The 12,253-nt window shown below is 40.4% G+C and overlaps 1 protein-coding gene across 7 annotated transcripts in view; it reads right to left on the reverse strand.

Annotated features, from left to right (window-relative positions):
- Nucleotides 1–12,253, reverse strand: part of DZIP1 (DAZ interacting zinc finger protein 1) — a 63,808-nt gene that overhangs the window by 5,543 nt on the left and 46,012 nt on the right. For 6 of the 7 annotated variants that reach the window (XM_032277494.1, XM_032277498.1, XM_032277497.1 and 3 more), the window contains 6 exons: nt 7,398–7,537; nt 3,791–3,953; nt 3,310–3,439; nt 2,658–2,711; nt 856–923; nt 634–756 (listed from right to left, as the gene is read on the reverse strand). In XM_032277494.1, the coding sequence (XP_032133385.1) occupies nt 634–756; nt 856–923; nt 2,658–2,711; nt 3,310–3,439; nt 3,791–3,953; nt 7,398–7,537 (678 nt within the window). The remainder of the gene's footprint in view (nt 1–633; nt 757–855; nt 924–2,657; nt 2,712–3,309; nt 3,440–3,790; nt 3,954–7,397; nt 7,538–12,253) is intronic. The other variant, XM_032277495.1, reaches the window with a different exon arrangement.

Here is a 12,253-nt window from a genome sequence, read left to right on the forward strand (position 1 = left end):
GTACTAGACCAGCCATTCTCATAGTCACCCAGTGTCCTGGGTTGAATTGTGTCCCTCTAAATTCATATGTTGAAGTCCTAACCCCCATACCTTAGAATGTGACCTTATTTGGAGGCAGGGCCTGTGCAAAGGAGATCAGGGTAAAGTGAGGTCATCAGGGTGGGCCCTAATCCAATGTCCTTACACAAACGGGAGATCTGGACAGAGATGCACGCAGAGGGAAGATGATGTGAGGATGCACAGGGAGAAGGCAAGCCAAGGGGAGAGACACGGAACAGACCCTCCCTTGCAGCCCTCACAGGACCGAGCCCAGCCAACACCTTGATCTTGCACTTCCAGCCTCCAGAACTGTGAGGCAGTAAGGTTCTGTCCCTTAAGCCACACAGTTTACGGTACTATTATAGCTGCCCTAGCAAACTAATACACCAGGTATCATCCCCAACTCCTTCCTCTCCTTCAACTGGAATGTGGGTCAGCTGCGAGGCCCTGCCCATTTTCCGTGGGCGCCTTTGGGATCCACGGCATCCATTCCTTGCACAGCCTCCCAGCTCAGACTCCCAATGCTCGGTGCACCGGGTGAGGACCACTGTCCTAGATAAAGTTTCCAGAGAGTTTTCCAAGGTGACGGCTCACCTGTGGGCTTGAGAGAATCATCAGTGTACTCGATTTCGCTTCCCTCGGTCCCGTCTGCGTCACTTTTGACTGTGTTCTTCCCGCAGCTGCCCTTGCTTTGCGATGGCGGCACAGGAAGTGGGCCTGGGGATGCGTATGGCGGCACAGGAAGTGGGCCTGGGGATGCGTATGGCGGCACAGGAAGTGAGCCTGGGGATGCGTATGGCGGCACAGGAAGTGGGCCTGGGGATGCGTATGCCCGGATGAGGTCGTCGTCGTCCTGTTCCTCCTCTGAACTAAAGGGAGGGGTCCTATACAAATCAACAAACACCGAGACGGGGCGCTGTTTCCTTAACGCCTTAGGATTTATGATATTAAGAGATATTTATGATATTATGCCTCTTAAAGTGGTGGCAACTTTCTCAGGTAATTTCCAGTGAACACAAGTGCCTCTGTGGCCACGGCCAAGATGGCTGCGAGGCCAGACGTTACACCCATGGCTGAGGTGTCCTCCCACGCCCAGATCTCTGCCAGCCACGGGGCATGTTTATCAAAATGGGCTGAAGCTGGGGCCTGTCTCCTCTAAACCCAAACGTGTATATTCTTCATAATTTTGGTTTTCACACACCTAAGAAAAACATTTCTCAAAGAACAACATTCCTCAATAAAACCACTACATCTTTTAAAATGGTGTCATTACTTACAGCTTTTTTATACTGCACCTTATTGTAAAAAGCTTTTACATACAGTCTCATTTGTATCATCACATGCATTATCACCCCCATTTTAAAGTGAAATAGAAGTTCATGGCAGTGTTCATTCATTTAAATAATATTTATTGGGCACCCAAATTCCAGATATCAGACTTGCACATGTTGATTCATTCACACTCTATCCAAAGAAATAATGCTCTTCCCATGAGATGTATAAGAAAAGTGCTTTTGAAGGGTGAATCATTGCTTATTGTCTCTACTACAGAGTGCCTCAATGAAGAGATATTTATGTCATCAATATCACCAGAATAAGGCAATGATTATTATTTATGATAAAATTAGTCTTACTCATAATTAGTAGCAACATACCTACAATTTATTGAGTGCCCACAAGTGCCAAGCACTGAGCCAAGCCCTCTACATAAATTCTCATTTAATTTGAAGAACTTTCTTGTGAAAAAGGCAACATTATTCCACATTACAGATAAGGAAATTGAGGCTTAAAACATCCCATATTACAGATAAGAAAACAGGCTTAAAACAGCAGTCAACTAAATCGGAGCAATTGGGTTAGGGTTTTTAGAATCCTAGGAGAAACTAATAATGACCCTTTACTAGGGTCATTATTCCACAAAAAGCTAGGACACTAAATTATTACATTTAAAACAAACTTACACTGTCACAGATCTAGCCATAAAAACTCAACACTCAACATTTAATTTAAATGTGCTTATTGAGAAATTATTCAACATTGTGGGTGGGGGGAGTGGCTATAAGAATGACTCAGGTGTCCCTTTTCTTTTTTTTTTTTTTTTGAGACAGAGTTTCGCTCTTGTTACCCAGGCTGTAGTGCAATGGCGCGATCTCGGCTGACCGCAACCTCCGCCTCCTGGGTTCAGGCAATTCTCCTGCCTCAGCCTCCTGAGTAGCTGGGACTACAGGCCTGCGCCACCATGCCCAGCTAATTTTTTGTAGTTTTAGTAGAGACGGGGTTTCACCATGTTGACCAAGATGGTCTTGATCTCTTGACCTCGTGATCCACCCGCCTTGGCCTCCCAAAGTGCTGGGATTACAGGCTTGAGCCACCGCGCCCAGCCGAAGGTGTCCCTTTTCTTAATGAGTCCACAATGTGGTTAAGGACTATTGACTTACGTAATAACCGATAAAGAAACAAAGACATGTCACAAATAACATATCACAAAGGAATAACAAATTATGATATTAAATAATTATGGCTTCAGTCAACAACAATGAGCATACTACTTTAAAATGAAAGGAACATTCAGTGAAAAGTATTTTTTAAATGACCCTCTTATCCCTGTCAGTACTCACGTGATAGTTGAAGACTTTCTGGGAAAATGATCTTCCATGATATTTTTCTTAATTCTAAAAAACAACAGAAAAATATTTCTACATCGCACAAGTTAATAATATAATTTAACATACATTTCTATGGAACTGGTGATTTTTGCTTTTAACACATATTAATGAGGGAGAGCAGCAACAAAACTCTCCCAGTGTCAACAAGAGACTGGTAGGAATGACAACTGTGATTCTCTGTTGGACCAAACACTGTTATGGACTTAATGTATCTGTCCCCACCCCTTCTCCAAATTCATATGCTGAAGAACTGACCCACAGGATGATAGTATCTGGGGGACCTTTGGGAGGTGATTAAGCTTAGATGAGGTCATGAGGATGGGGTCCCCATGATGGGATTGATGCCTTATAAGAAGAGGAAGTGAGACCAGAGCTTGCTGTATCTCCACCATCTGAAAGCATGGCAAGAAGGCAGTCATCTGCAAGGCAGAAAGACAGCCTTCACCAGAGCCTGACTATACTGGCATACTAATCTTGGACTTTCAGCCTCCAAAATGAGGAGAAAGTAAATTTCTGTTAAGCCACCCAGTCTGTGGTATTTTGTTAAAGCAGCCTGAGCTAAGACAAACATTGATAAAATAAATCTCAGGGCTGAAATACTCACTTTGAAATAGATGTCCTATCAGTAGAAACAGCTCTTTGTCTAATCAGTTGTCTGTTTTTGGGAGGAAGTTGTATCATTTTGGGTACTTCTCCAGTTGAAAGGGTATCCATTTGAGAAACAATGTACTTATCTGGAATATAGTGTCATTCATGAGTCTCCATTACCTTTATGATCAGTAAGTGAAAAGCAAAGGTAAACGGTATAATACCCCCAATGCTGCCATGGAAATGAAAAATCCCATCTATGGGGTTTAAAGCCAGACTCTAGGGTTGTTGCTTCGTTTTGTTTTTACTGTACAAACAAAATCCAAGACCCAGCATTTAATAGTACAAACAATAAGAGAGTTGCCAATGAAGTGGCAAATTTTGTTAACCATTTAAAATTATAATAATTTGTTTAATGATATCTTGTGGTGAAAAAAGAAGAATAAAAGAAAAAGTTGTTCAGTTAAGCTCCCATTTGCAATGAGTAACAAGCTTACCTGAAGACAGCAGTGCTTTCTCCTCAATTTTACAGCTAACTTGGTGTTCAAGGAATTCTCGAACTTGATGAAAGTTAGGTATTTCTCTTTCTTGCTTACGTCTTTCTGATTCCACACTTTTTAGTACTCTATGCAATTGATCACTTGAAATACCGTGTATATCCTGAAGGAATAAGATGTTAAGTTGGCCAATTAGCCTGGGAAGTTTCATTTCATGGACATATATCAGCATTAACTGTGCCAACATTTCAATCCATCCTTACAATGCTCCAGCTACGTGTAGAGGGTGAGAGTTCCCCAATAAGTAGACTGTCCTGGCCCCAAAGGGGCCATGAGTTCAGTGGGGCACATGAGGCATGTGCATGTTTGTGAATGGCTGACCACCAAGGATGTATGTCATAAGGACCAAATGAGTCTACAAAGGCTAGAAGAACTCCAGGGAGAGAGGCCGTCAATGGCCCCAGTGGCCAAAGAAGGCTAAAAGGGGAGGCTGAGCTGTGGCCTGAAGGACAGGTAGACTCAAACAAGTAAAAACAAGGAGAAATTTCCAGATGGGCAGGCTTGGGGTAGGGACACCTGTGAGAAAGGAAGGTGTCAAGGCAGAAACAGGCAAGGCATGTCCCACAGGCTAATGCTTACAAAGACCTGGGTGATGAAACCAGCAGAAGAGACTGCATGCCAACCCAGAAGGCTGAAAGGTTATTTTACAAGGAAGAGTAAGTCATCAGAGGTGATTTTCAACTATGAAAATAGCGTAATTAGGCCGGGCGCGGTGGCTCAAGCCTGTAATCCCAGCACTTTGGGAGGCCGAGGCGGGTGGATCACGAGGTCAAGAGATCAAGACCATCCTGGTCAACATGGTGAAACCCCGTCTCTACTAAAAATACAAAAAATTAGCCGGGCATGGTGGCGCATGCCTCTAGTCCCAGCTGCTCAGGAGGCTGAGGCAGGAGAATTGCCTGAACCCAGGAGGCGGAGGTTGCGGTGAGCCGAGATCACGCCATTGCACTCCAGCCTGGGTAACAAGAGCGAAACTCCGTCTCAAAAAAAAAAAAAAAAAAAGAAAATAGCGTAATTAAAGAGACAATTTGAGAAATGTCACTTAGATTTGATGAGAATCTAGACAAAAGAAAACTAGTTGAAGGGATATTTCAACTCACACACACACCTACCTACCATCTTTGTCCTCATCCCCCTTGCTTCCCTCAGCCTTCCTTCCCAGTCCGAGGGAGTAGCCCCACCACCCACCCAGTTGCCCAGGACAGAAATCTCCATCATCAGACAAAGTACCACCCCCAAGAAGAAGTTTTTTCTGACCTCAATTATTCAGTCAAGCCCCTCCTCTACTTTTCCTTTATTTCATTTCATACAGTCTATCATTAGAGATCTCCCATTTGTCTGTACAATCATTTGTCTCATGCCTGTCTTGCTATACCATGTAGCTGGAGGGTAAGATCTAATACTGTACAAATGTCAATCCTTCCTACTTAATATACAAAATTTAAAGCAATTTCAATCAAAATCCCAACAAAGGTTATTCTGGGAGTTGAAAAGTTATTCCTAAAGTTCATTGGAAAACAAAATATGGAAGAATTACCAATAAATTTTTGAAATAAGAAGACCAATGAAGAAGGCATGGCCTATGCAAGATATCAAAATACAGGACAAAGCTACAATAATTAAATTAGTATGATGTGGGTAAAGGAACACACAAAAAAACAAGGTAAAACATTTGAAAGTCCAAAACCAATCCAAATATATATATAGGGATTTCCTCTATGACAAAAGTATCCTTTTAAATAAATGGATTATGCAACAAATGATACTGGGACACCTGATCCAACTGGAAATTAAGTCAGCTCTCCAAATCGCTGTTTTAAAACCTCATTTTTAAAGCTCACATAGACAAAAACAAAATAAGACAAAACAAAACAAACAAAAAAACAGGAAAACCTCTCCAAGCATTAGGAAAAAAAACCCCAAAAGAACGTTTTAATAATCTTAGAATAAAAGAAAATGTCCCAATTAAAATTAAAACCCAAAAACCACTAGCAAACAACCAACATGGAAAACTACAATTTCAAGAAACAATCTGCACAGGTTCACACATTCCATGAATGTCTTTGATTTCTACTGCCAAAGGGTGGTCAAAACCCACCTAAAAAAGGTCTATGTGGAAATTTAAAAGACTGAGTTGATAAAAGATGTGGAGCAACTGAACTCTCAAACACTGTTAGGGACAGTGTGAGTTGGTACAAAGACTTGGAAAACGATGACAGCACCTACTATACTAAACATATGCCTACACTTTGACCCAGTAATTTCATCCCTAGATATGTATTCAAGAAAAACAAATGCCCATGTTCACCAAAAGACATGTACAAGAATTAATAGCCAAGAAGAGCCCCAAAATAGAAACACAAATGTCCATCAGCAGGGAAGAGATAAACTGCAGTGTAATCACACAATAGAACGCTATAAGGCAATAAACAAAGAACAAACTACTGTGACATGAAACAACAGGCATGAATCATATAGATAAAATATAAGCGAAAGAAGATATAAAATATTACACAGTGTATGACTCCACTTTTATGAGGTTCAAGAACAAGCAAAACTAGGTCAGAATACCGTTTACGTCCAATTGAGAAGAAGGGGGTGATATTGACTAGGAGAATGTAAAACAGGGTCTTCTAGAATGTTGGAAATTTTCAGTCTCATCATCTGGGTGCTGGTTATAGATCACACACACACAAGTATGTACATACAAATCCACATGTATACATAAAAGTATACAAACATGTATACCCACAGATATAGCCATATATACACATACATCTGAAAACCACATAAACATCTATATACATACATAGACACAAATGTGTACACACATACACAGATATCTGCATACACACATGGATACATACATGTATCTACATGCACACATACACTATATATCCACGTGTGTGTGCCCATGCATGCATATGTGCTCACAAGGTTTGCACATATACATACATGTGTATATATGCATATGTAGATGGACTATTATATACATATAAACTAATGAAGTTATTCAATTAAGATTTATGTCTTTATGTATGTTAAGAAAAAATATAAAAAGCAAAAAGTCTGTATGATATAACAAAATTATTCAATCTGGCAACAATATGAAGTACAATCCATTCGTCCATTCATTCAACATGTATTAATGAAGTACTGATTTTGTAATAGGCAATGATTTGAGGTTAATATCAGAAAGTAAGTAGCACTGTGACTGCCTAGATACAAACCCTGGCTCCTTCATTACTAGCTGTGTGACATTAATCATGTTACTTACCTTTTCTGTAAACTGTCAAGATAATAATGTCATTTATTTCAGAGATTTGTTTCTATGTTTAAATGAGTTAATATTTGTTAAGGTCTTAGAAGTGTGCCAGGCACTCAGTGAATGCTATCCAAGCGTTTGATAAATAAAGTAGGTCACATTAGCCTCTGGTCTCCAAACATGGACAGAATTGATGTGCTCTCTTCTCTTCTCTGATCATTTCTAACTTAGAAAACAAAATATAGCAAAACTAACAAATATTCCAAAACTGAATGAACGTACTGTATCAATCCCCAAGGTTTCCAGTTTCTCCATCAAGTTCTGCTCCACCATTGTTCTTAGTTCCTTAGTGAGGGAGGAGTTACTCTTCAAAGCTTTCCTTAAATGTGTTTTGTTATTTAATTTCTGTTCATTTTCCCGTCCTGAAATAAGGTTTTTAAAATGTGTTAAAAAAAAAAAAAGAATTAAGCAAATACATCAAATCTCTAAGCAGAAAATGGCAAAGCACAGCTTTTAAGCAGCAAGCATTTGCGATATTTTAAAGTTTTTGGATATCTTAGTGACTCAGAGCAATACAGAATGCTTAAGCTATGTAGCTTTTTAAAACTATTTTATGTCTGCTTCAAAACTTCAGTATTTTTAAAGACTCTGGATCGCTTAATCAGATTACCACTAGAGATATATATGTATCTATAGAAGCATGATGGAAAAAACTTATTTAGAAGTTTAATGTTTTATCACTAGAATTATATCACTATTTCCTGAAAAATTCATCCATAAGCTCACTCAGTTAGAATTTACGTGTCATTTTATGAAGAAAAAGCCCAGTTTACTTTAAATAATTAAAAGTTTTTGGCTGGGCTCAGTGGCTCATGCCTGTAATCCCAGCACTTTGAGGGGCTAAGGTGAGTGGATCACTTGAACCCAGGAGTTTGAGATTAGCCTGGGCAACATAGTGAGACCCCATTTCATGTTTTTTTTATTCACCTGGGTGCAGGTGGGCTAAGGCCAAAAAGGGCATTAGCCATGAGACCCCATTTCAATTTATTTTAAATATAAAAAAATTTTCAAACTTTCTTAGTTTACTAGAAGCTAAGTACATATCAAATTTCAAGATGTAAAATTCATTATCCCCCTTAAAATATTTACCAAAATGAAAAAGGATAACAAAAGTCTTAGCAAAAGTGTATTAAATAACCTATGATTAAAAAGAAAGAAACCAAACACAACAGGCCATACTCTTTGCACCTCATCCCCATCCCTCTTTTATTCCCCACTAAAAAAAATGTCAAGCTCTGAAGAGTTTGAAGAAGAATGATGGCATGACCTTTGAAAATCTGAGTCTTTATGTTCAAAGGAACTAAAGACTTAATTAAAGAGATGCAATGTTTGGCAGGTCAGACCCTTACTGAGTGTCGAAAGCCTGATCTGGGAGAAAAGTGACAACTATACAATCATTTTGGAATCTAACATCCTAACGGGCGTTTTGCCTACTAAGGTGGCATCAAATACCATTTCCTAGGTGTGGGGCTCCAGGCCACCTGACAGAATCTCCCTCACTGCCTCACCCATCTCAGCAGATGGGATTCTTAATACCCATAGTACCTGGATTTGCAGGAGATCTTGAACAAAATCCCTTTTTGTTTAATATGTTTTTTAAACACCAGTTCAAATCCCACATTAAAAAATATTTCTATTACATTAATAGACAGTTTTATTGGAAACAAAATTAGTCAAATAACTTTTTTTGTGCATTAAATAGAAGAAAAAAATCCTGCAGAAAAAGTTTTCTACATTTTCCTATTGCAGCTTGCTAACCTGAAGTGATAAAACTGCACATAATTAGATGTTAAAAGTCACAACTAATCTTAAATTTTATATTCTCAGCATTCATGCTGCTGTTTAACCACCAGTGTTCTGAAACCACCAAAAAAAGCACCTCTACAAGCAGAAAATCCATCAAAATCACAGCCGTTGCCACTATGTCGCTTGCTTTGGTTTCTAGGTGGCCATCAAGTGTGCAACTGTCTAGGGCCAAAAATAAAAAGAGGCTCGAAGACAGAGCCTGGAAGTCTTGGTGTTACCATTGAAATAGACATGCCCCCCACCTCAATCATGCAAAGAATCTTTTGGCCAATATCTCAGATAACGAAGGATGTACACGGAAGCATCACCTAAAGAGAGGCTCTGGGCCCTGTTTCCTCTGGGTCTTGGGGCCACATACAGGGGTAAGCGATGCCTGGAATGACCTGGCCACAGTTAGAAGAGCTGTAAAGCCTTTGCCATTAGTTGTTAAATTCATTTGCTGATGTGTCTGTGATCACCCTCAACTCTGATGACAGGTGCATTTTGGTGACTGAGCTCCCCCAAATTACTGCAGATTGCACATTTCCCTCTGTCCTCAAATTCACCTTATATACTGGTGCTTGCTTTGGGAAACCATTTATGAATGAAACCATTTATGAGTTTAGAGCACCCTTGGTAAAGATTCTTACAAGGCTGGGACTGGCCAATGGAAGCAAGAGAAAGAATGTAGAGTAGGCAGGGAAAAATAAAATAAATTTTTATGTGGAAATGGAATGAATCACTTGAAAATCAACCACAGCTGAAGATTTTCGTTAAAGCACATATTGCTCACCAAGACCAAGACAAAACTTTCTAAAGAGTAGCATTTCCTTCAAATACAAATTTTAAAACACAAGCAAGCTGATGGCCAGGCTAATGCACAATCGTACGTTCATGCGATCAGCTTTATCAGACATACAACATCCCATTTATGGTAAGCAAATAATTGTAGCACAAAGCAAATGATTTTTAAAAATCCCTGAATTTCTGAGTTGGAAGGGACTTTATCTATCACCCGGTAATGAACCACCTCATTTTTTACGTGAGGATACTAGAAACAACCACAGAGTAACTTCCCCAAAGGTCATCTAGCTAGTCCTGTAGAGGCCACCTCAGTTTCCCTTTCTCCATTTGCTCTTTGCTCTAAACTATGGACAGAAGAAAACCTGGATATTATCACTAATTAAACTCAACAACCTGAAGCAGGCTTTTAATCCCCCTATGTTTCGTTTCTGGAAAATAAAACAGTCTCTAAGATCCCTTCTGGCCCTCACCTTCTAGTATCTATAAAACAGCAAGATCAATATGCCTCTGCACAACTGTAAACAGCAGGTACACAGAAATATGCATGTGTGAGTTACTTCTTAGTAAAAGCCACAGTGTTTTTGCACATTACTGCCAACATTTAGCTTCATAGGCACTTATCTGCAAAATGTTAGCACAAGCTAAGGAATTTATTGATGGCAATTAATCTGCTGCCAGTATGCACCTCCATAGAGGTGCTAGAAGGAGGTGCTAGAAGGTTTCTGCAGCGGTGCACATGGACCCTGGGGTGTTTTCCATGGTCCTTGGCACTCTCCCATCTACCACCAGAGCTGAACACATGCAGCGTGGCAAGGATTATTTTCTTTTCCAGTCCACCCTCCTAAATGGTGGTGTTTGCTGTCAGTGATTCCAAACTACCATCCTACATTGAATGGAAGAACTTTAAAAACACAGGCAGAGGGATGCAGTGAGTGAAATCTGGAAGTGGAAGTTAGAAGACCACTCTGGGTGATGGTGGACAATCACAATGCCTATAGGAACTCTCACTGAGTCGTTTTTAAAATGCGTATGAACTACATGACCTGAAGTTCCAGTTTTGAGATTATGTGATCTTTTCCATGAACCTCCGGACACGTTTCACAGATTCTTCAAAGAATATGGGATTTTATGTCTTGAACATTAGTAAATGATATGTATGTAGCAGAGAGGAAGCATGTTACTTGCAAGCAAAATAATGTGTCATTATTCAGAGCTCAAATAGGGTAAGATTTGTTCATCCTGTTCCTGGAAAACCAAAAGGGATGGTTGAAAATCACTTCCCAACAATATTTTTTTAAGCACTATCTCTCGTCAACCTATGGGGCTCAGAAGCTCATATTCCTACACAAAGCAAAGAAGGCAATGTGAGGCAAAAAGAGTTGAGGGGGATTATGGCAAACTGGAGGCTGCTTCCATAGCTGGTGACGGTGGCTCAGCTCTGCTAAATGTTGCTAAGCAGACCATGCACCCAGAGTTTTCAGGGTATTGTATTGTGGCACAGAGCAAATAATTTTAAAAAGCAACCAGGCCAGGTGCAGTGGTGCACGCATGTGATCCCAGCACTTTGGGAGGCCAAGACGGGTAGATCACAAGGTCAAAAGATCTAGACCATGCTGGCCAACATGGTGAAACCCTGTCTCTATTAAAAATACAAAAATGAGCCGGGCGCGGTGGCTCAAGCCTGTAATCCCAGCACTTTGGGAGGCCGAGGCGGGTGGAGCACGAGGTCAAGAGATCGAGACCATCCTGGTCAACATGGTGAAACCCCGTCTCTACTAAAAATACAAAAAATTAGCTGGGCATGGTGGTGCATGCCTGTAATCCCAGCTGCTCAGGAGGCTGAGGCAGGAGAATTGCCTGAACCCAGGAGGCGGAGGTTGCAGTGAGCCGAGATTGCACCATTGCACTCCAGCCTGGGTAACATGAGTGAAACTCCGTCTCAAAAAAAAAGAAAAAATACAAAAATGAGCTAGGCATGGTGGCGCGCACCTGTAGTCCCAGCTATTCAGGAGGCTGAGGCAGGAGATTTGCCTGAACCCGCAAAGCGGAGTTTGCAGTGAGCCAAGATCGTGCCACTGCACTTCAGCCTGGGCAACAGAGTGAGGCTCTGTCTCAAAAAAACAAAAAACAAACAAACAAAAAACAACAATCAGAATTTCTGAGTTGGAAGGGACTTTATTACCTAGTGATAGATAATTAAATTGTGTAGATTGCACTACAATTAAATATTGGCAACCAATTGTAAAATAGTTGCCCACAGTGCAGCTGGAACAAGTCAGCATCTACGGAATCGATTTAACCTGCAGGATCTTGTTTGGTGTCTAGGCTGTGGCCATCTTTAAGGTGCTGGAAATATCTGGGAATGAGCCACCCAGCAATTTATTTGTTTAACAATGGAACAAGGCTGAGGACCTCATAAGAGGGTGACAATATATTTTAAGATTATGCTCATCAGAATACCCCTAAAATTTTCCTCAATAAGTTTTTAT

Source organism: Sapajus apella, unplaced genomic scaffold, assembly GCF_009761245.1.
Source record: "Sapajus apella isolate SASKATOON/1434 unplaced genomic scaffold, GSC_monkey_1.0 scaffold9, whole genome shotgun sequence".
NCBI lineage: Eukaryota > Metazoa > Chordata > Mammalia > Primates > Cebidae > Sapajus > Sapajus apella.